This window comes from Urocitellus parryii, chromosome 15 (genome assembly GCF_045843805.1).
Source record: "Urocitellus parryii isolate mUroPar1 chromosome 15, mUroPar1.hap1, whole genome shotgun sequence".
NCBI classification, from domain to species: domain Eukaryota; kingdom Metazoa; phylum Chordata; class Mammalia; order Rodentia; family Sciuridae; genus Urocitellus; species Urocitellus parryii.
Genome location: NC_135545.1, coordinates 49487188 through 49512881, shown reverse-complemented (window position 1 = coordinate 49512881; position 25694 = coordinate 49487188). Strand labels below are relative to the sequence as shown.

At 37.9% G+C, this 25694-nt stretch overlaps 1 protein-coding gene across 6 annotated transcripts in view; it reads right to left on the bottom strand.

Annotated features, from left to right (window-relative positions):
- The window catches only part of Cntnap4 (contactin associated protein family member 4), a 237479-nt gene that overhangs the window by 48514 nt on the left and 163271 nt on the right, over window positions 1-25694 (bottom strand). For all 6 annotated transcript variants that reach the window (XM_026409135.2, XM_026409139.2, XM_026409141.2 and 3 more), the window contains 6 exons: window positions 24653-24824; window positions 18253-18359; window positions 14647-14766; window positions 7408-7605; window positions 3226-3382; window positions 1442-1569 (listed from right to left, as the gene is read on the bottom strand). In XM_026409135.2, coding sequence (XP_026264920.1) covers window positions 1442-1569; window positions 3226-3382; window positions 7408-7605; window positions 14647-14766; window positions 18253-18359; window positions 24653-24824 — 882 coding nt within the window. The remainder of the gene's footprint in view (window positions 1-1441; window positions 1570-3225; window positions 3383-7407; window positions 7606-14646; window positions 14767-18252; window positions 18360-24652; window positions 24825-25694) is intronic.

The window sequence follows — 25694 nt, the reverse complement described above, 5'->3', positions numbered from 1 at the left end:
AACTGTAGCATGATTGACAGTTCAGACCACATCATTCTTTTTACGGAGGGCTGTATCAAGCATGGTAGGATGTCTAGCAGCTTTCCTGGCCTCTCCCCCTGAAATGCCAATAGCAGCCCACCCCCAACAAATGAGGCAACCCAGAATGACCCCAGACATTGCTGAGCTTCACCCAGAGGTAAGATTGCCTTGGGTGGAGAAACACTGCCCAAGAAAAAGATGTTACCTGCTTAAGTTTAACAGCAGGAATTTGGGGGGTAAAAACCTCGAAGGGATAAAAGTGCTAGTGACCTCAGTCTAAAGCAGACTGATTCCCAGGGATTGTGGCAAATGAAATAGGGAAGAGAGAGGGAGCCAGGCTGGGTTGCTGCAGTGTTAAGATCAGAACACAGAATGAAAGGTGCACATGATGTAAAGAACAACTTCCTACAGCCATGAAAAATGGTTACAGATCCCCTGGGTGCATACTAAGTTTACAAGCCCATCACTTTGCACATAATTTTTCTCTCCATGAAATATCTTATGTCATCTTCATGTGACTGTGGGACTGTGGCAGGATAGGAATTAGAGATGATGCACATCAGAGGTGGTGAGGATAATGGCAGGCAGTTTTATACAATGTATATATAATTTTTATAGGCCAGAATCATCTTTGCTTTTTAACTAAGCAACTTCTGCTATGTATCTCCCTACATCTACTGAGTTGTCAGATCTCTCTTCTGTTGAATAAAATTTTATTTTAGGGTATGCTTTCAAAGTAAACAAATATTTCTTCTATTTCCATTTTCAGTTCTGGAAACACTAGAAGCATACTTAATGAATGCATCCTCCTCTAAGTGAACTGATTTCAGAGCATTTCATTATGAATGGATACATATGTTCGTTTCATTCCCTGCTAAAAATGTATATCCGTGTTCATGAGTGGGTGAACTACAAACTGTGTTCGAATTTTGAATTTAAAATTTTTGGTTTAGGACATTACTACTGAATATACAAAATAGAAGCTACCATGGATTGAAAGTCAACACACACACACACATTGAAAAAAAATAGAAATTAAAAGCTCAAATATGTTGGATCAAACTAACATTTGAGCCTACTGATGTTCTGATGTTCACCCTGTGTTTACCAGAAGGAAACTCACATGAATTCTTCACAAGGTCGTATAGCATGGAGGCTTTCCTCTGCGGACAGTGATGCAGCAATAATTCTGGAAGGCATTTAGGAACCAAATTGACAATCCCAATGGTTACTTTCTCTCAGAAACCTGCCAGAGTTCCCATCACTTTGCACTTCATTGATTTGTTGACTCAAAGAACATTTCTGACCTTATTCGAGAGTTTTCATGATGGAACATATGAAATAACTTCTGAGCAATTATTATATGTCAGACACATGACACTTCCCTCGACTATGTTCACAACACGCTGTGACCACTTACTGTCTCCCTGGCAGAGCAGAGGTCCCAGCTGATAAGCGGCTTCGGAATGCGGCCGGCCTGTGTCTGTGATGACAATCTTAGTTACCGGCAGATGTTCTTTATATGAAAGGAATCCTGTGTCATTGGTCCTGAAAACACAGTTGCAACCATAAAATTCTTAAAATTACTCTAATTAATGTAATTCTAAAATAAGCAATGATCCTCATTGCGTTTTAAAGCCAAGATGCTCTGAGCTGAAATTGCACATTTACAAAAGAATAAATACAACCGCATATCTGGGCACATAAGAAACATGGTAATGTTTTAATGTCTCTTGTACATATTAAAATACAGAACATAAAATATAGCATATGTTAAAATTACAATGTAATTACTTTTTTTAATTCACTGGGCCATTTTCTACTTTCTGACTAAAATGGTTAATTCATTAACATTTAGCACAACGATCCAGAGTGTGTTTTAGGTCTAGCAATTCATTATTTGTTTTGTTGTTGTTGTTTTGATTTTTCTCATGATTTCTTATACTTCTGTTCCCCCTTGGTTGCCTCATCTTGATCTACTCTGTATTTTTTGTATTCAAATTTTATTTTCACTCTTTACTTTTCAGCTAAAACTCTATTGTATTTTAATGTTTGCTTTATGAATTAGAAAATGCATCCTTAATTTATCACAGTCTACTCACATTTTATACTGTATAACAATATAAAATGTCAGAAGCTTGCTGGGGGATAATTTATTTCACACCCCTCCACTCATAAGAGCATACATGCGAGAGTGTGCACACACACAAACACACACACACCACACACACTCTTATTCTTTCTGCTATTGCTGCAGTATATTTTAAATCCATGTTATAAACTTTATAGAACAATTAAACAGTGAATTTTAGTTTTATATTAAGAATTTAAACATCAGATTTTATATTCACCACTATAATTTCCAGTGCTCTTTATTTCTTCCTGAAGATCTGAATGTTCGTCCAATGTTATTTCTCTTCAGCCTACAGAAGCTTTGTTAGAATTTTTCCTTTCAGATGCTGTACTTTGCTATTTTAAAATTTAAATTTTGTTCTTTAATATATTTCTCATTTATTTAAATCTCATTTATTAAAATTCCCTCTTCAATCACTGGGATTATCTTTACCTTGAAGTCTTCAAACATGTTTATAACAATTACTTTAAAGTATTGTCTGAAAATTTTAACATCATGTCCCAAAGTTTGTTTATAATACCTTCTTTTAATTTCTTGACTTCAGATCAAAGTTTATTCTTCCTTGGAACATTCGTTTATAATATCCTGGATATTGTAGATGATATAAAAATCCTGGATTTGTTATTATGGAATTTGTGATTGTTTAGACAGTTAGTTAAATCACAACCTTTTCACAATAAATTGTGGATGTTTGATTTACACTTCATTCAAGAACCAGGTGTTAAGATATAAGATAATTGTGAGAGACTCTTCGATTATATGTTTAAAGTTTATAGGGAACATGCTTTGGTAATTGGCTGAAAATATATTTTGAAAATAATGGAATGTCTATTTACACATAGTTTTAAAGAGAATGGTAACTTGACTCACGTAACAGTCCATTGCAAAAATAAGTTTAAAAGCTTTGAACATTTAGGATTAGATTGATCGTACCACATTTTCACTTAAACAAACCTTTAACTAACTTAGTCGTTGTACTAACTTGTTCAGTACCTTTCTGGCTCTACATACTTTGAGTAATTAATTTAACAAATTCATTTTATCTTGAGTACAGGAATCATGAAAATCACCATTCGCTGCGGTCAGCATCACAATTGCAGAAATAGTGGGCATCAGTACAGCTCCCTTCCAAGCCACAGGCACATTTTTGAGGATCAGGTGAAGAGCCTCCCCAGTAAGTTTGAGTTTCATTAGTTCTTCCAACCCACCAGCTCAGAGGGGTTCCATCTGCAAGACAAATGTGAGAACCATGACATCTGCTTCCATCCCAGCTTAATTCTCTTTCTTCCTAAATTGTTCAAAAGAACAAAAGGAGAAAGAGAATGATTGATGTGATATAAAGATGTTTTAAACACTATCATGGATGGCATTTCCTTAAGGAAGATTTATTAAAAAATGATTATTAGCCTTAAATGATTGATAGATTTCTTTTTCCTTTGGGTAGAAAAGAAATGAGTGGTTCATATTTAATTTAACTATGACAGCAAAAAAAAAGAAGATGAAAAAATACTGTGAGAAGTTCACCTATGCAATTTCTTTAAAAATAATTTGGAAGCAAGTTCGCACCAAATTATGAACTGTAGTAATTAAGGTAACACAGCAAATTTGATTTGGAATCATGAAATGCCCATTAAACATTATGGGATGTTATGTAAAGGCACTGATTTATCTCAATACATTTATTGGCTAAAAACAGACTAGCTGTTTATTAAATATTAGGCATGGTATGGCACTCCCTCTCCATGATTTAAGATTTGTTTGAAAGTCCATATTTTCTCTTCCATTTAATGACTTGGCTATTTATTTGGAGACTACAAAAATAACAAAGAAAGATCTCCAGGCCTGAAGCAAATATTACACTAAAAAAAAACCCCAAAGTTTCCCTTAGCCAAACGCATCTCTTTCTATGATAAATGTTCAGCTACCAGCTCCTTCTGAGTTAAGACTAAACATGATGCCAAGGAGCTCAAGCAAAGAATAGACAGAACATTTAAGCAGGGATTTGTAGACAGGGAAGTGAGGCATGCAGGCAGTCCATCTTGGGGGAAGGAAAAGAAGTTCAGAGGAAAAATCATAGTCATTTGAGAATCGGGGCATGAGGAAAATGTAAGCAACATCTGATTTGTCAGCTCCTCAGAGGCAGGTGATCATTTTTCTGTTGACTTTCAGAGCTTTAAGTCATCACCATCCATCCCAATGAGAATCCAGGACTTTTACTAATTCCTCTCTTACTAACAAATGCCAGTGCTCATTTTAACTTACTACTAGGTGGCCCCTCTGCTGATGCTGATGACCTACCCCACAGGGTTACTACACATGCTGGTTCCACCAGATTAAAAACCCAAGCCAAAAAAAAAAAAAAAAAGCTTATGTTATTCACAAAGTTATTACTATCCAGAAAAACTTGCATGATTTGAACATTAGTCAAAGGTTAAGCCTACTTGAGACATTTACTAGATATATTTTAACATATTGCTTAAAACACTGTGTTCTTTGATAGAAAATAAATAATTATTCCTAAGTGCTAAATCATATTTTCCCACTTAAATTTCTAATTTTCCCTATAAAATAGAAATTAATAAAGTCTTAAAGGTACCAATTACCTTTGGTTCCACCCAAGGCTTCTTAAAGAGAACTAAATAATTTAAATCAGGATAGGAATGAAGTTTTTAGCTAGGTACAGTGATGCATAATTATAATCCCCGTGGCTTAGAAGGCTGAGGCAGGAGGATCAAAAGTTCAAAGTCAGCCTCAACAACTTAACGAGGCCCTAAGCAACTTAGCAACACCCTGTCTCAGAACGAAAAATTTAAAAAAGGGCTGGGGATGTGACTCAGTCTTTAAGTGCCCCTGGGTTCAATCCCTGGTAGCAAAAAAAAATAAATAAAAAGAAAATGAATCTTTTAAATCTTGAGAAATTAAAAATTAATATTATAATGTTGATGATCAAGGTGGAACATTCTCCCTCCCACGGTTAAAATCCTAAATGACCCGAGTCCTCCCCGGGACATCCTGTCAGTGTGCTGAGCCACACCGATCCTCACTGCTAAGAATACATTTTTACATTCATACCCAGTGTGGCCTCATCGGATCTTGAAACTACTGATTCACTGAGATCTGAGGCTCTAAACATAACACTGCTTCCTGGGTTTCCTCCTTGCCTTTCTTGTTGGGAACCCAGAATCTGAGTTTTCTCTCCCTTTTCAGTCTCTCAACCTCAATCCATTCTACACAATTCCAGGGTCATCTATAACCGTAAGTTTGCACTCTGACCAACATCTTCCCACTCTCCCACCTCCAGTCCCCATAGCCACCCTGTTACTCTGTTTCTGTGAATTCAACCCTTTTAGATTCCACATATACATGACATCATGCAATATTTGTCTTTCTATGTGTGGCTTTTATGTCCTCCACCATCTCAAGGAGATCCCCATGACTATGGCAGCATTATTCACTACTGCCAAGACATGGAAACACCATAAGTGCCCATTGAGAGATAATACAGATAATATGATACACACGTAATGAAGGATCATTCTGCTCTAGAAAAGAGGGAAGTCCTGCCATGTGTAACAAGGACGTGCATGGAACACTGTGCTAAGTGAAATCAGATGACCATTCAGCACAATGAGCAAAGAGTTACACATTAAAATGAGTCTGTCGACGGTGACCTCAATGCCCTGACAGCCTACAGCGAGAGGACTCCTGTCACACACTCTGTGTTTATCACCCCATCTCATCAGCACCATAGCCACAGGAGCTTGGAGTGACCAGCCCCAATTCAGAGAAGAGAAGGCAAAGACAGAGAGTCGTTTCTGATCCATTCATTCATTTGATGAATCAGAGATTCATCTAAGTTCTCTATCTAGGAAATGAGACAGCTGGTAACTGAATTGAGCTCTCTTTCCTCTGTAAATCTTACCATTTTTTTTTTTTTTTGCACTACAACTGTCTGATTCTCACTTACAGGTGGGACTGAATTTTCAGCAGAGAGATAAGATTTGAGTTGGGACCACAAATTGGTATTAGAGGGATAAAAGTTGGATGAAGACATTCTGAAAAAGGAACTGGGGGTCCAGAAGAACCTGGGGTATAGCCAAGAAAATCACCTTTTAGTAAATGGATGGAGAGCAAATAGGAGAGAAGCTTAATTGGAAATAAAAGGTTCAAATGTCAGACCAACAGCTTAACATTTTTGTAGATGATCCAAATGACAGAAGATAATCACACGGAACACGTGTTTTAACTTCTGATTGTTCTGTCTGTAACTGAAACACTCTTAGGAGAATATGGACCAAGAGAGTTTCATTGTGTAGATATTAGCATCCTCTCTCATTTCTTAAGAGAAACCCGATTGATATCCCTGCTATAATACAGTGCACCGAGGAGTAGCATGAGGGTCGCACAGGCAGAACACACAGACCTCGGATCCAGGCAAAAGTCATTACCAGACAGACAAGAGACAAAGCAGCAGAGTTTCTGGAAGAGAAATGTTGTGCTAGACACAGTTTCCTGAGGGTGAATTTCCTTCCTGAAGGCTAACAGGGTAGACTGGGTACACTGGGTGTACACTGGGTGGTTGGAAAATGTGGAGAGATGGCAAGTTGAGAGGTGGGGGGAAGTACTCACACACAAAGAATGAGGTCACCAGGACCCACCCCAAGGCAGAAGTGGGGGACCTGCTATCCTGACATCAGGAGATATTCCAAAGAGAGAAAATATAAAACCCAAACAGAATTCCTAGGACTGGTTCTGGATAGAATGAAACAAAGGGTTAAGTAGGCTTTCTGATTCCTATCTGCGCTCCCAAATCAACAGTTTCTCCACTCTTTTCTAGTTTTCAATTGCACCCACAGGCTACCTGTCAACAAGTCATGAAAAAGGAGCCCAGCAGAAGAGTCACTTTCGGGCAACTAAGTCCTACTTGTACTCACTCTTTTCCATGATAAAATAAGCCTGATGCGCCTCTTCCCTTTATGAGGATAAACACTGTGCATTTTGGAGTGTTGGAAGGAAACCTGGTCTGTACATGATCCAATTAAGGCCAGGAGGAGAGTTGGAAAGCAATCAAGGCTTTGAAGGAAGCTCAATGTAAATTGACCTTGCTCTTTTCTCCAGGCAACAGCATCTGTGTGACATGATTGCTAAGTACGTGGACCCTCAACACCTGGGTAGAATTAAAATCCTCAGGATCTGGTTGAGTAAGGACGGATATGCACAGGGGCACATGGCAGACGCCTCGGTTTACGCACCTTCCTGATTCACGAGCCGTGACTTCTTGCAGTAGTAAGCAAGCTCCTGTTCGCAGTGCTCCGCACGGTTAATGGTGGCCTGGAGTTGCTCCATGCTGGCCACATACTCAAAAACCCCAGTGTGTGGGTTCTCTGGGTCAGTATTTCTGACTCTTGTTAAGTCAGAGCCGTTGTGCTGTATGATGGTCCACGCAGTTTCTTGTATGCAGAAATGGGGGAAGAAAGAGAGGAGACCATCACTAGTCTGCAAAAGTTAAAATAAATAAAGAAAATCAAAATCACCTTTTATCTGAGTCAAATTTTTCTAGTCATCAAATCTCCCTGCGAGGTAGAATCAATACAAATGGATTTTCAAAATTTTTAAATTAAAGTGACTCCTTTCCCTGAAATGCATACTATCACCATACATTTGCAATGGCTTTATTTTACTTATTCATATGATTTAGCCAGACAATATTTATGATGAAAAATATTAGAAAATTATGATTGCTAGATGCTTTTGATGTATTTCATTTCATCAAATCTGATATTCTCTTTTGAAGATGCATGATTATTTCATTTTCCTCCAAGAAAGAAAAACATGTTCCCTACTTTAACTGCAAAACATTGTGGACTGGTGACACACTCAGAATTCAGTGATGTTACAATGTAAAAATAGGGGTGCATGTTAAAAAATAGTGAAATATTTTATATCACATAATATAAGCAAATACTTTTTTACTCTTAAAAATTATGCATGTTTCCAGCAAAGAAAAACAAAGTAAGTTTTTATATTTCTCTTTTTAGTCATGATTTAATTCTGAGTATATAGATCTTTTTCTTCTTAAATCAAATTTTCCATTGTTCATTTTAGTATCATATAGTAGTTTGGCAATGCAATAGGAAGTTCCTCTTTTGAACCGAAACCATTTGATATACTATCAATATCTCAACTAATACACACCAAAAAAAGTATCTAGGAGAGTGTTCACAATTGCTACCTGAAAGTCGGCAAACATTTCCATCATACTCATTACCAAAATTACTTAAATTAATATAAATCCCACAACGTCTGTAACAGAAGATGGGCGTGTTGTACCTATCCTTCAAGTTTCTCTTTTCATTCTGCATTCACTGTGATATATGTAGGCACAAGAATGGATTCCTCAAAAGGCCTCTGATTTACTAAGTACTGAGAACACACTGGAAACTGACACAGCTCTTGCAGATATGCTGTGAAGTCATTTAACTCCTCCGTGTCACAGGAAAATTCAAAACTGGAGGAAAACAGTACTGGTAATCTCCCCCCCTCACTTTTTTTTTTTTTTTTAGGTAATTCATTCACAGGAATCAACAGTGCAAACAAGATAAGGTGGTAGACTTTGAAAAATCTCACTCCCACCTCTCTCATAGTCATCAACATAGAGAGGTTGGTTAAATGAGACCGGGAAGGAATCTGGCAGCCTTATTGCCTTCCACGTGTGGATCCACAAAACAATAGCTGAGACTTTCATTTCCCCCTCGCCTCTCAGCTCACCCTACAGCTTTATCAGTGGGGTGCTTTTCTCAAAGAGAACATGATCTATAAGCTAATAAAACTGATTATGGGCAGCCAGCAGTACAATGCAGAGGCCATCAGGAGATGTGACTGTTGACCTGGCATGAATCTGTGCCCTTTGGGAAGTCAAGTGAAAGCTAAGCCTCCACTTCCAAATCTGGTAAATCAATTGGCAAAACTAGACAATAGCGTATATTGGAAATCCTCTAATTTTAGCCAACTCAACCATGGCTGTTGGAAGTTGAAAGTTGTTATTAGCCAAGGCAAATCTGTCAGTCTGGCCTCTGCTGGGCTCTGCCTGTATTGTTCAACAGAATTATGTGCCTTTCCTTGTGGTCAATCTGTGGTGTGCATTGGGAAGCTTAACTCTGGCTGAGCAGCTGCCAAAAGAGCAAGACAACAAACCTGCTTGAAGCCTTTGTCTCTGTGCCTTTGGGATCACACTGAGAGGGACCTGTACCCAGTTTAGCAACTACTGGATCACAATTAACATGTGATTCTAGCGGGTTTTTTTTTTTTTTTACAGTGTTTAAGAGATTCATAGCCATGGTGCCTGGCAACGGATAAAGGGCAGAATCAAATATGTTTTCTTTGGAAATCCTAAAATACTTCAACATTATGAAAGTTTCTGTATGCAATTTTATTACCTAATTAAAAATACTACAAAGTGTCAAATTAAACAGATGACATATACCATCTAGATTTCCAGAACTTTTCTGATGCCATGAAATCAGCATAGTTGATTTTGAGCAATGGCTCCAAATCCCCTGTGCTAGATTAACAGGGGAACGTCAGAAAATTCCCTACCTAGAGCCTCTTCCCTGTTCCTCCAGACAAGGCTGTATTAGCTGAGGTTTCTACAAACACCCGTTTGGAAATAATAACTGAAAATGTCACAGAGGTCATCACGACCTGTCATGTGCTTTTCAGTGATATTTTGACCGTCTCTCCCCATGTGAGATTGACAATAGTTTCTGAGCTGCTCACCATGGTGTCCCCTGTGTGTAGCCCAGGACCTTGGCACAACATGCAGAAGACATATATTGGAGAAATGAGGGCATAAACAAGGGAATAATCTAAAACAACTCAGTGTCGAGAGAGCGCCATCTCCCTGGTTATGGATTCTGATCTATGGGAACTGTGAAATTTTCACTGCCTTGGAGCTGTTTTATAACTCTATAAATTATAGATAACTGATAGGATTACAAAATCATGTTAAGTTTGAAACTGTCAAGGGTCTAAGATGATACTCTACTTGCAAATTAATAAATGATTCCATTACAGATGATATCCAACTGTATCTATCTCTCTCTCTATCCACCTACCTGCCTATCCTATCACATACAGGGGACTTTGTATCAGAGAATATTCACTAACAGGGAATCTTAGCAGCATGGATTCCCCTCAGGCCATTTTCTCCCAGGGTAAAGCAGTACATTCCAGCTGCCCCCTCTGCATCCTGGCACCAAACCAGTAGAAGGAGCCCAGTGGAACTTAAGCAGGACACATCTCTGAAGACAGAGGGACAAATTCTCAGGTTTTATTACTCTTGGAAAGTGGGCAAGCGCCTCTGCAGGAGACACACCTTGAAACCTCTCTAGAGAAATTTGCTCTTTAACTTCCCAGACATATTTATAGTTCCTCAGCCTTTAACCTGAGTTGTTGGGATTCTTTTTAAATTTTTGTTCACTTCCTTATTTTGTTTGGCTTTTGCTTAGACAGAAAAGCATTGTCTTGCAAGGGGATAGAGAGATGAGGATGGTGGGAACAGGAGGTTAAGAGAATAGTTCTGTAGAATGAGCCCACCGTACTGACTGGCTGCATGCTTTCTTTGCCAAAAAGCAATCTGCCTACAGCCCCACCTGGCCTGAGGGGACAGGATATGTGACATTTCTCAACAAACTGAGGCAGGGGGCAGTCTGTGTAGGTAATGAATAATGGGGGTCCAGAGGATGAAGGCTGGATATTAAAGACAAGACAATGGGTTGCTAACAGCTAACCTGGGGATCCCACTTTCCAGCCCAAGAAGTTGCTAATGATTACCCTCCATGCTCCTACCCTTAGGCATGGACATGAAAAAGACAAGATATGTGTGGGGTCGGGGTGGGGTCCTGGGGTTTATAAAAGACAAAGACACACCCACTCCCACAGACAACCGGCTCTGGGCCCCCTTCTCTTTGGAGAAGTCTGCTGCTTCTGTCACTTTCCTTTAAGTAAAACTGGCTTTCTGCACTTGCCTTGGCAAGTTTCTCGGGTGTTTAATCATCAACACCTGGGACCAAGGACCCGTTCCTGTTCTCCAGGACAGGTATAAGTCTCCTTCAACACATCATTAGTGATTCTTGCCAAGAGCCTGCCACTTGCACCTGATGGAGGTCTACTGACGTCCTTCCCTCCTACCCAGGAAGCCAGGGTTTCCTCTGTTCTCGGGAGCACGTTTCTTTCAATATTCCTGATGTGTCGATGCTTCTGTTCTTTGAATTCTCCCTTGAACTGGTTTTAACAGCGTACCAATTTTTCATTAATAATGTATTAAACAAAATCTTTAGAATGCGGTTTTTTTTAACATTTACTTTTACATCTGCATGAGATTCATGATTTCACTTTCTCAAAAATGATCCTTTACAAAATGCAACAAGAGTTGGAGGGCAAAGAGACACAGGGAAATGCATGAGAAGAGACTGCTGAAAGAGGCAGAAAAATCTATGAAGTTTAAAAAACTGGATGGTAATTTGGGTTTATCAGTGTCTCTCCCTAAAGAGATTTCTAATAATATGCATTGTAAATAAAGCTACTGAGTAATTAAGAACTTGATTTACCTTAGGCGGACCACTATTTTTTAGTGTGATAACAAAAAAAAAAAAACATGCTATTTAAGCAACACAGTTGCAAAGCTGTGGTGCTTGGTGCTTAATAGCTGAGGGTGATAGATGTGATAAAGGTCGGAAGAGCAGGTGGAAAATGCTTTGTTGAAGGAAACAGGAGTGAGAACCCCTGGCATTCTGGAGCAAACCTTGATATAAACAAGGCTGCGACTGAATAATGTCATTTCGTTATTAACTTCCTTAGACAGTAAGAAGCCTCTAATAACAAAATTTCCAAAGTAAAAATAATGATGCTATTTTTATACAACACAGAATATGTGTCTCATGCTAAAATTGCATGGGATGTTTGTTAATAATGCAGAGACTCAGGCCTCAGCCTAGAAAGTTACTGAGTCAGAGAAACTAAACCCAGGAATCTTGTGGTAATGGTGCTGTAGGAAGTGGTGAGTGTGATGCATAGAATTTCCATCTACACAGAAGTTTGAAAGCTGCCACTCCTGCTCTCATCAATTTCTCCCCCCTGAAACAATGCTCCTTACAATGCAATGTTTAATAATGAGAAACTTCTTGAACATAAAACTATTTCATTATAGAAAAAGCAATGAGTTTAGTGTCGAAGAAAACAGTCCCCTACATCTCAATAGGGACAACCACTGAGATTCATCTCATCCTGACTAATTATTTCCAAATCATACTTAGAATACTCTATTTACGAGGAAATTTCAGTCTTTAACTTGGTTAAGGAAATTGCCCATTCAAAACAGAGATTGATTTGTTTGTTTGTTTATATTGTTTAGTTTGTAATGCTTGCAGAGTTATTTTAATCCATGCGGAATCATTTGTGTGACACTAATCCTAAACTAACTAGATTTTTTTTTTATAAGTTACACATTTTCGAGTTACCGATTCAGCATTTTGTCTCGGTTTCACAATTGTTATGCCAGATTTGGATACAAGCAATGGGACATGATAGAAGGTGGTGCTTTCTGGAAGAAAAAGCTCTGTGAGAAAAGGGACCAAGGCATTAGTTCTTGACCTTCTCATGTCTTCAACTGGCTGCACTGACCCTTCCTGGGTCTTGCTCATCTGCAAAACCAGATAAATGAGGAGAGTTTTGACATATCCTCCTCTCTGGGGGTTTCATATTCTGGGGTTGTCACATCTATTTGACAGTTTTAATATTTCAGAGCTTCTAGAGACCAGTAGCTGTCCCTGAATGTCTGTGTCTCTGCTCTCAACACCTTGCAGATGTAATTTAGTAATTCAGTAGTGTACATATGACTAAATTATTATCCATAATAGACATAAGATACATGATAGAAGTCAACACGCACTACTGTAGATTCTCATTATCTGTGAATTTGCCTACTTGCTCAAGTTATTTGTAACTCCAACACTTTTGCAGTTATTTGCCGACAGGTACAGGACAGTGAAACTTAGAGCACCAATCACAGGTTCCCGACTGACGCTAAACAAGCCAATGTTGTCACAGTTTCAGCTTTCACTCTTATCTGGTCAACAAACGTCCCATTTCTATTCTATTCTTTTTTTAATATTTATATATAATTTCCACTCAATCCCACTTGTAAAAAAAGACCATCTTTCCTTCACTGTACATCAGTATGGCCTTAGCTAAAAATCAATTATCCACATCCAAGTAGATCTGTTTACAGACTCTGCATCTAGTTTCATTAGTATATTTATCTTGATGCCATCTACACACTGTTTTACTTAGCCTGTCAGCATAACGTCTGTATCTGGTAGAGCTGTCCTTCAAATCTGTTCTTCAAGACTCTCCTGGTTCTTCTTGTCTTTTGGTATGTGCTTATAAATTGTAGAAGGTGCTTGCCCATTTTTATCAAAATAATTATACCAACCTACAAACAAGCACCCTCCTGGAATTCCAATTTAGGTTTGTACTAAATCAACATCAGTGATATCATACAATGTTTAGTCTTCTAATGAATGAAAATTTTACACTCCTCCATTTATTTAGGATTTTAATTGATTTAAAGAGCTTGGTACTTATCTGTATAGAAGCCCTGCACATTTTTTATTACATTTTTTACTATGTTTTTGAGACTTTTGATGCTATTGAAAATATGATTTTCTAAAGGGTCATTTGCTGGTAGACAGAAATAAAGTTAATTTGATATCAATTTTATATCCAGTGATATTCCTGAATTGCAATCCTTTACTGTATGTTGTTTGGAATATGCTTCATAGATAACCTAGGCATTTCTGAATAGTGAGAATCATAGACCTTCCTTTTCAATACTCAAATGTTTTATTTCTTTCTCTTGTTTTATTGCACTGGCTAAGACCTCTAATACATATATTGAGTAGAGTGGTGTTACTGTTGGTGATAGAGGGAAGGGTTTTAAATATTTCACCATAAACTCTTACAAATTCCATAAGTTCTTTGTGGGCATTTTTTGTCAAATTAAAGAATTTTTCTTCTATGGGTTATTTATTAAATTTTTTATCATGAATGGATATTGAATTTAACCAAACATAATTTCTGTGTAAATTTATTTAAGAATTCTAGAATATAAACAAATGCAATGTTTACATACATTTAAAAAGTAAATATTTTTTTCAATTTTCTCTGCTAAATTCTACCATTTTTTTTAATTTGGGGAGATAGTTGGAACCATTTATTATTAGATGTTCTAAAAAAAGACCACATGCATAGAAAACAAAAATATTTTAAGTCATCACCATTCAACTGATTTTTAAATATTTATGCTCAGTGTATTTTACTAAATACACATTTTAATTAAGCTGCAAGTTAGATCAAGTCTCTACTTATTTTAATTTTGTGTATTTGAGGCATTAATGCAGATTTAACTATTGCAGGAAAGTTGGTTAACTCACCGGTCATATTGCAGTAGAGAAGAGATGGGCCCAGTGGACCACTTCCATCGGAATCTATGTAGTAAAACCCTGAGGTGTTTCCTTTATGTTTATAGGCTTCACATGACTGCTCGTAGATAGCTGTAGGGAAAAAAAAGTCTCATCATAAATAAAATAGTATGAAATGAATATCTGAAACTTCAATTTGGGCAAAGAATTCTCCAATTATTATTGAAATTGTTTAAATTATTGAAATGTAACATGCACAACACTGCCAAGAGAAAAGGTAAAATTTACACTTTAAAACCCAGTTCATTTTTTAATTCTTTTTAAATGAATATGGATGAAAGTGGTAAGAAAGGGAAAAAAGCCAAAAATGGGAGTATTTCATGGAAATGAAAATTTAGCTGATTTTTATATTAGAAAGAACAAGGAAAGAGGATGCAAGTGTTTAAGTGTTAAGAACTTTAATGTGACATCACATGCCACCCATTTTGGAATTCATAATTCCAATATCATCTTGACATCCTGCACTTCTGAAGCACAATAGAGGGACTGCCTAATAATCTACTGCCACCCAATAGTTATGCAGCAGATACATATTAAATAATGTTGAAACTCTATTCCATCCTCACATAAAATTCACTATAGGTAAAAACAATTTTTCACAGAATAGATATGATTCACCAAGTTCCTCATCAATAATTCTAAAACTAACCGACTAAAGAAAACTTCTCTAATGCTCTGCAGTGAGAATTCAAGGTAATTAAAATTCAAAGCAGAAGAAATATTTATGTGAAATATGCCCCCAAGTGGTCTCAATGTGGTTTGATTCATAATTTTTTTTTATTTTACAAGTACATATTTGCCATGTACAAGTTTTGATATTAGCTCCTATATGATACATACCTCTTACTGAATGTTTGACCAAGTGTACCAAAAACTGCTGTTAAGCATTTTATCCTGTGAAACTTAAAATAAAAAAAAATCCCTTGGATATCCTTTCCTGAATCTATTTTAAGTTTTTGAATATTATATTAATTAGGGCTTAGGCAACATGAAACACTGTAGCAGATTTGTTTAATGTTTAAAATTTTTAAATAATCATAGAAATGTACTTCCTTGTTTCTATATAGTCTGAGACTTTTTGTCCTTACCACAGATGGAAATATAAGCATGGATTGTTAGTTATGCATGCATTTTGTGCCGTGGGTACGTAAAAATAGTCAAGTATTTCAATTATTATTGTTATTATTTGATACCAGGGATTGAAACAAGAGTGCTCTCTGAGCCACATTCCCAGCCCTTTTTAGTTTTTATTTTGAGACAGAATCTTGCTAAGTTGCTTAGGCCCTCACTAAATTGCCTAGGCTGGCTTTGAACTTTGTGATCCTCCTCCCTCAGCCTCTTGAGTGGAGTTGCTGGTATTAGGAGCTTGTGCCACTGCACCCGGCTGGTTAAAAATTTCTATATGCAAATAAATATGTTCATCAGTGCTTTGGAAGAAAACATTTATGTTGCAAGATTGGAGTTGGCAGGATTTACGCATGACTCTGGGATGGAGACACACATTGGAAAAGACACATGATTGGATGAGGGTAATTAAAGGACTTTTGCTTTATATGCATTGCTTGACTTTTTATAGCATGACTGCTTAATGTATTGTTTCCTAATAATACCTTTTAAAAGTCTCCATCTCTGCCTCTCCACTATAACCACGTCTGTCAATCTGCCCCTATCTCTCAGGATGGTTATTAACAACAACAAAAAAAAAAAAAAAATTCAGTTCCATTTGGGCAATCTACTCAAAAGCCTAATAAATTATTTATTGAATCAAATTGTGGGCCCTGGATGAAAATACCTTTTTATTTATCATTTAATTTTATTCCTCTGAGCTATTTGTGTTTATATTATATTCAGTCATTGATAGAAATTAAAAGTGAATGGTCAATTTAAATATATTTAATAGCTTTCAGGATTGAGTTAGTTACTATAATGGGGTTGGTGAAAGATCTAAAAAATGCCCTGTCCCTTAAAATGCACTGCCCCTTCACCAGATGGGTGACATGACACAAGTAACCTGCCTCTGGTGACAAGTGAGTTGAAGCTGTTATCATCAGGAAACACTCTTTATAAAATGTAAAAGACTGAGGCTCCTTAATGACATGCTGCATGGGGCGGGAGGTGCAGGAGGTCCTGCTGAGCATACCCTTCCAGCCCCAAATCAAGGCTCCTCAGGGTCCTCTGTAGAGTGCCCAGGGCTGGGAGCCCAGGATTCCAAACTGTACCCCGGCAGGAATACAAAGTATTGTGCCGAGTTGTAGTTGTAGATCCGACGTGGTAAGGTCTAACTCTGCACCTAACACCTGCCTTGAGCCAAGACTATAGAAGGTAGTACAGGAGTTAAGTTGCTCATAAACTCAATAATAATACAAAAAAAGGGGCGGGAGGAATGGGCATTTTTGTCACCCTATTATATGTACTGAACAAACAGACAACAAAATCACCCAGGTCTTACAAGATGTGCAAGCATTGCATCAGAAAAATAGAGTTTATAACATAAGGAAAGGGTATTGCTGGTGATCCCAGCTCTACAACATGAGTTCAGGTACCTCCATCCTCACTCTGCTTTGGGCAAATTTATTAATATCTCTATTATAGGAGTTATACCAGTTCCTACCTATCAGGGTGATAATCAGAATTAAATGAGCTAAGGTTTATATAATACAAGATCAATACTGCGCATTTAGAAAGTATTCAATTACAGTAACTGCTGTGATTCATACAATAATTACCCCATTTGTCTTCATCACCCTCATTAAACAGGGAGGCACAAATATTTAAGTATTGCCTAGTGTTGTAGACTGGGAGTTTGGGGCCCCCTTCCCCCAGAAACGTATGCTGAAACATAATCCCCCATTGTAGGTATTTGGTGGTAAAGACTTTGGAAGGTGACCGGGTCACCAGGGTGGAGGCTTCATGAGGCAGATCCCTCATCCTTCCTAAATGTGAGGACACAGGGAAAGGATGTCAAGAAGCAAGCTCTCACATACACCAAATCTGAGGCCCTTTGGTCTTGGATTTCTAGCTACCAAAACTGTGATACTGTCTTATAAATGTCCCAATGCACTAAGACAGATGGTTTCTACTTGAGATCTGCATCCCTGTGCCAGAAGCCACACTGCCCTAGTCCATCCATTACTGTTTTCTGAGAATCTTCTTGTTTATTAGTGTGAACAGTAAGAATCTGGTAACGGATCATGTGTCCACTCGTACTGTGTCTTAAGTGTAGAGTCGAACACTGGCCTGAATCAAGTACCAGGCGATCACCCTCTCTGCATTTTAGTTTGCTTTCTGTCCTCGGATCTTGTTTGCTGTACGTGTTTTCATTTGCCGCCATCTTCCCCTTCTCACTCCTGTTTTAGATATTTCTACCAACTACCTTGACTACTTAAGGAAGTGGGGTGCAGATTTAAAATAAACTAGAAACCCCTGGGTGCTCAAAGCCAGGACTGTCTCTTCCATGACCACCTTGCACACACAGAGACCCACGTACAAACAGCAATGAAAGGGAGATGGAGAGGGACGTCACCCAGGGGCAACATCGGGAAGGTGAACTCGGCTTACAGGTATGGCAGGTGGCTCCCGTGTAACCCGTGTTGGTACAGTTACAATGGAAGACGCTCCAGGACTGAGAACAGGCGCCCCCGTGCTCGCAGTAGTTGGGCAAACACCTAGGAGAAGGTGAAGAAACAACCACCATTTGTCATTTTTGATATCATAAAGTCTTGATCATTTATACTCGTGGTCATGAGAAAGAGAGGTGTCGACCCCCACAGGAAGAGTAAGGTTGACATGACCGATGGTGATTCAGTCTGGTGTGAAGGTAATTGAATCACAGAACTAAAACCTTGGGTCATTAAATTCAGCCGGTTCCCGCCCATTCCCAGGTACTGTGACTGCTTAATCTTCCACTTTGTCTCACTACATCAGCGCCCTTTATTTTCCCTAAGTGACACAATATGAGTCCGATGTATATTCGGGGATATCAAAAGCTTATGTGACACAGTATTTTGTCACACTGAATTACTACATTGAACATTTACAGGAAGAAGGAATAAAGAAAAGGCGAGGAAAGAAGGAAGTGGGAGGGAGACCATCTGTGCACTTGGCCTGGGATCCAGGAGGGGCCAAGGATGTGCAGTAGAGATGCACAGATTCCAAGCAGTGCAGAGGCCCTGAATGGAACTCAGAGGAGGCTCCCAGGTTATTTTAAAATTTCAAGAGAAGTAACTGGCACGCTCAACGTCTGTCAAGCACAGTGTGACTTACTAGCGTGAAGTCGCTCAGCTCCATAATACATTCCTTTTCATCACGACCTGTCTTTGAGAAGCTGGATTTTAATAATTGATTTTAAAAAGCAAGTACCATGTGAAATCTACATGGAACAAAAAAAAAAAAAAATGGAGATAGCAGCATTTGATCTGATTCCAAGCTTTAGAAAGATGGTGCAGGTCCACAATCCAATTACTAAATAAGTGTGTTTTATGATGAATGAAATCATTTTTTTTTGCAAAAGATGTGGATCACTTTTTGTTTTAAAATAAATTGTATTCTGTATATTTAAAGTAAACAACATGACATTAGACATAAAGATAGTAAAAAGGTCATTATAGGGAAGCAAATTAGTTCCTGCCTCATCTCACTGAGCTACCCAAGTTGTTTGATTCATTTTGTCTTTGTGGCAAACTTAGCTAAAAATCTACGCATTTAGCATGAACCCCTCATATGGCACGATTTTGTTACCTATAGCCCTCCTTTGTCCATTAGTTCTCTAGATTTGTATCATTTTTTCAAAGTGTTACTATGCTGTTAGGACAAAAATGTTTATTAAGTCATGTAGAGCTAAAACACTTTTAAATCAAAGCATTAGGTTAGGAAAACAGAAAAATTACAGACACAGGGGACACCAGGGAGGAAAGAGTTGGGGGAACTAACGTCATCAGCTCAGATAGCCCTAGGTTGGCTTTAATATTCCACCCTGTGACCCAGTTTTGCCTGTTAGATAGGTTTCTTATTGATGGCACATCTCTGACTGACAGCCATTTCCTTACAGCATGTATTTTAGAAAACTTTCCATTGTAAATTACCCCTTTCCCTTCTTATTTTTTGGTAGTGGGGACTGAACCCCCAGCACTTTGTACTTTTTATTTTGAGACAAGGTCTCACTAAGTTGCTTAGATCCTAAGTTGCTAGGGTTGGCTTTGAATTTGTGACCCTCCTGCCTCAGCCTCCTCAACAACTAGGATTACAAGTGTGTGCCACCTTGCCTGGCTCCTCACCCTTTTAGATAGAAAACTTCTGTTCTCTTGCAAGTTTTAAGACCCAAGACTGGCTGTCTTACTGGAAGACCTGGGAGTCATCCCTTTGAAATGCAAACATTAAAAATGTTTTTTCCCAGTCTCTACAGGAGACCAACTTCCATTAGCACCACTTAGCAAATAGGCCAGCCTAACTCCATCAAGTTGTTTGGACCTATAACACTTTTTAAATAAAGTATCAGGGGATGTCTTTTGACTTAAAGGCATTATATAAAAAAAAATTACAGCCACATCAATGTTCATAACAGCTCAATTCACAATAGTCAAACTGTGGAACCAACCTAGATGCTCTTCAACAGATGAATGGATAAAGAAACTGTGGTATATATACACAATGGAATATTACTAAGCTTTAAAAGAGAATAACATTAAGGCATTTACAGGTAAATGGATAGAGTTGGAGAGTATCATGCTAAGTGAGCCAATTCCAAAACACCAAAGGCTGAATGTTCTCTCTGATAAGTGGATGCTGATCCATAGTGGGGGGTGGGCATGAGAAGAACGGAGGAAATTTGACTAGGCAAAGGGGAGGGAGGGTCAAGGGGACATGGGAATAGGAAAGATGGTGGAAGGAGATGAACATCATTACCCTAGGTACATGTATGACTGCTCATGTGGTGTGGTGCTACGTCGTGTGCAGCCAGAGAAATGGAAAGTTGTGCTCCATTTGGGTACAATGTATTGAAATGCATTCTGCTGTCATGTGGAACTAATTAGAACCAAAAAATTTTTAAAACAAATTGTAAAAAATTACTGAGAGAAGTAAAACACTATGAACAAAGAAATTTGGGGGGCTGGGGATGTGGCTCAAGCGGTAGCGCGCTCGCCTGGCATGCGTGTGGCCCCGGTTCGATCCTCAGCACCACATACAAACAAAGATGTTGTGTCCATCGAAAACTAAAAAAAAAAATAAATATTAAAAAATTTTTTAAAAAAAGAAAGAAATTTGGGGACTTTTGGGGTCCCTTCAAACAGCCCAGATCAGGTAGATAATTGATGGCTTTTTGAATTGAGAATAAATGATACTTTGAGACCCAGACTTTTAATGTTCTCATACACTTTAAATTTAAAAATAAAGAAACTATAAAACCTGCCAAGAATATATTTATATGGGATTTTTGCCATTTCCTTTATAAAAACTAAGGATGGGAGTTTCATATTTTGCTTATAAGATTTTTGCAATTTTAACTGAACATCATGTTATTGATGTTTCCTGATGATAAAAAATAGAAGTTCAATGTACAGAAAGGAAACAATAAGGAGAAAAATCACTTTTACTATATAGAAACTACCTCTACAAATATAAACATATATAAAATATATATATATATATATATATATATATATATATATATAATCATGAGTAAAGTCATGCTATTTTACAATCTGTTTGTTGAAGATCCAAAAATAAATAATGGATATATTCCCATGCCCATTAATTTTATATATATTTTAACATTTTATAGATTTTCAGGAGTACATTCAAAGACTGTATCATAATTTATTTAATTTTTAAGTATTTCAAATCAATGGAAAAGAAGGAGACTTTAAAATATTAAAACAGTAACAATCCTACTTGGTAATCAAATCAGAAAAAGACAGAGCAGATCATACTTTAATGGACCACAAATCTTGTTTGAAAAAGGGACAGATATAAGTGGCTTTGCCTTAAATCCAAAAGAATGTATCTTTAATTATCGTAATATATATGCTACTTCAATGTGATCCGCTTACAAAAAACTGACTGAATCCACTTTTCTTGATTCTTGCTAGACAGACCAGACTTTTCAATGCAATGTGAAAGACTAAATTGCGAATTTTATTTAAATTCATTATATGGTAATGTTTGCATGCCGGTAACCTAGGGCAATTCGCAGTGAATGTTCTAAACAATTGTGTTTTACACTTTTCTTCTCAGTAGGCACTCAAATACAAAGTCAGACAATCCATCAACCCATTTTCTCAGACTTCTAAATCTTTCTCCTGGACATTTCCATCATTACTTTCATTGCTTGTGAATTCAAGGAGTGCATACATCAACATACCCAAACCTGAAGTGACAGCAAAGATTTTGATTTAAACGGATTCCCTATCCATTACGAGTTAAATTTCAAAGGACTTTCATTTGTTGTAAAGTTTGGCTGGGACTAAGGATATCAAAGTCAAATCTATACAATGTTATCCCATTTAAGGACATTAAATAGTAACAGTTATCTATAGACATTAGAATAATGACTAGCAACATTCTAATAATCTTCTTCAAAACTCTATTTGACAAGAACTAACAACCCCACTGCCCCTTCCCACCTACTCCCCATGCAACCTCCCAAAATAGCCACGCCTGCAGTACTACAGGAGAGAAAATGATACCCTAATCTTTAAACCCACCCGAAGAACATGTGAGCTGAGGCAGGGGGAAGAAGCCAGTCTTAGGGGGTTCTGTGGGGATGAGAGGGAAAGTAGAGGCTATAGGTAGAGACTCCAGCCTGGAGGGAGAGAGTACAATGGAGGCTCAAGACCAGAGCCCAAGGACTGGGCAGTGGAGGTGAACTGGAAGGGGAACATGGTGGTGGTCGAGGGGCTGAGGCTAGGAAAGCCAGGAGGAGGGTGCTGGGCGGTGAAGTCACGGCGGTGAACACTGACACACAGAAACGTTCAGGTCTCTGCAGCCTGGGTGTCATTTGAGACCCAGACACACTCCACACCCTCTGCCTCTCTTGGCTCAGAGAGGCACAGACTGTGCTGGCAGGTGAGATGGTAACCTTCCCAACCTGGTGCTGTCTTAGAAAGCTGATACCAAAAGACATACTTAACGCATGTGAATGACTTAGTGAGCATTTATGCCCCAGTACTTGTCAACCCTGTCCCAGCCCCATCTGGGTGTCTGTCCCAGAAATGGGAAGCAGAGCAACAGCTGCCCAGGCATTTTTGTCCTCACCACTCCGTCACCCAGAATCCCCAGACTTACCATGATGTTCCTGAGATCCACAGACCAAGGAGAGGGCTGCTAGATGACAGAGTGCATCTGAATGACCATGTGTGAAAGACGCATAAGTGTGTTCATGACCTTGTAAGTGTGTGAGTGTGGGACCGATAGGTGTATGTGAATGTGCATGTGTGAGCGTGCACAAGTAGTTGTACAAATGCATGTAATGATGACCTGTGAGTGTGTGAGGAGCTTTTGGATAGGTGAGTGAGCACATAAGTGTGTGCATGTGTGAGAAAGACTGCGTGCAAGCTGATGTTAGTGTATCTGTGTGCAGGGAATGTGCACACACGTGTGCGCATGCCTGTTTGTTTGCATTCCTTTATGTGCAGGTCTGAACCTGCTTAAAGTCAGTCATATTAAAAAAGAAAGGACTGCATTAAGTTCCTGTCAGATTTTTAATATGCTAGTAATGTTACTGCTTGCTTTTTATTATAATGGATTAAAACATTCAATGATAAAACATTCAATGTTTATTATGCTTGGATGAAATATGCACCCCCATAAGTGCTAACATGGCCTCTACAGGCTGCATGGCAAACATTTCAGGCACACTCTGCTGGCTCTGGGGCTGGACTCTGCCTTTTCTTAGCCATGTCATCTTAGCCCACTTCTCTCTCATCTATTTTTATATTTACGCAAAACAAATACTATTAGAAGTAGATTATAATGGGGCTGGGTTGTGGCTCAGCAGTAGAGCACTCACCTAGCATGTGAGGGGCCCTGGGTTCAATCCTCAGCACCACATAAAAATAAATATATAAAATAAAGGTGTTGTGTCCAACTACAACTAAAAAATAAATATTAAAAAAAAGAAATAGGTTTTAAGGGTTCTACGAGGAATGATTTAAATGCCCATTTATGTTAAGTCTACAAACTTTTACAAATCTGTACTGGGTGTGATATTCCAATGAACTCAATAACTGAAATTAACAGTTGTGATTATAAAGCATGGCTAGTAAGATCACATATGCCACGGTTGCCCATGCCTACCACAGTTTTTAACTGTTGTTAGTTGCTAAATATTCCTATAAAAGTTGCTTGTCTTCTATAATTAACTCCTGCCTTGCCGTGCCCCCCCTGGTGCTTCTGTGAACCTCCAGGGCCATCCTTGCACTGTGATAAGCACCATGGTCCTGAGATTTCTAGAGGAGGGGTTCCTCCTCATGTTCCTGTAGAAAAGATGGTAACAGGTCGTGAAAGGTGGAAATTAGCACAGGCACCAGTGAGTTTCCCCGCTTCTGAAATACACAACTGTCAGGGTAGCAAAAGCCAGCTTGACAATCAACCACACAGGTCTCTGATTTATTAGTACCTGATGATCCATTTTACTTTCCAGATGCCCCAAACTATTGAATTTAATGACATAGTTTTGATATGATTATATCCATCTAAAATGATAGCAGCCTCCACATTATCTTTTGTAAATTGGTAACATGTACATAGAAATAACATAGTCTCATGTCTTATATCTAAATTTTATCATTTGAAATATGACATACAACGCAAAAGTTCTATTTTTCTGATTTCTAATGTAAATACAATCCAATTCCTGTGGAAGAGATGAAAGGAAGAGAATAAATGTTCATTTTACACACACATTTTAATCTGCTACCATAAGTTTAAACAGGCCACAGTAAAGGAGTGAGACCATTCTTACCTATCTGAGATACCACACGAGTCTATCTGAAGGTCACTGAAGTTCCCAAGGGATCCCTGCTGAACTGAAATCAGATCCACCATCTCGTTGCTGATAGAAATAAGTCTCATACATCCTTGAAATCCACCAACGGGGCTTGTACATTTGGATCCAAAGCTTTTGTCAGGACAACCTGATGAAACCAAATCAGAGTATAACCAAGAAACACACACTGTAATGAATCCAGAGTCAGAATCATAGAATAGTAAATTTAAAAAAATAATAAAATAAAAGACATTTGTCTATGTTCTGAGTCCAAGGAGGCAAGCAAACTCACTGCAGTCATTGTTAGTTTGACATGAATTATAAATTGTGACTTATACAGAGAATTTTTTCTTGATGTCCAGAGGATTCCCAGGAAGACTCTAGCACTATCATAAGTATGAACAAGTATACTAGCTCAATCCAAATTGTAGAAATATACATGTTAGCTCCAGAATCCTAAGCAAGCCAGCCAGCAGTATTAAATCATGTATAACTTCGACATGGGAACTTAGTCTTTTAGACTGCAAAACTAAGAAACTAAGTGCATAAAGGATGAATATGTGTACTGTAGATAAAAAGAGACAAGTCGATAATGATGAAATGTTTCTCTATTTAAAGTTAACTATCTGAAAAAGGAGATATTCTGACCTGGAATAAAAGTACCAACTACTTATTTAATTAACTACTTTATTTTCCTATGTGTGTAAGAGCCATATTAACATACATTTAAATAAATGCAAATTGTTCAATATCAAAAATACTGTTTGATTTTATTTATTCTTGGCCTCATAAGAAACTGTTCCCCCCCCAAAAAAAAGAAAAAAAAGAAACTGTTCCCCTTATACTGATTTTTTCTAAGATTTAAGTTTGTTCTAATTATGGAAATAATAAAGAAATTTAAATGAATGATTATTGTCTGAGTTTAATGATGTTCTAAATGTTTACCCAAGTGAAATAAATAATTTTATGGTGAAATAAATAATATGATGAAGTGAAATAAATAATATTATGCATATAT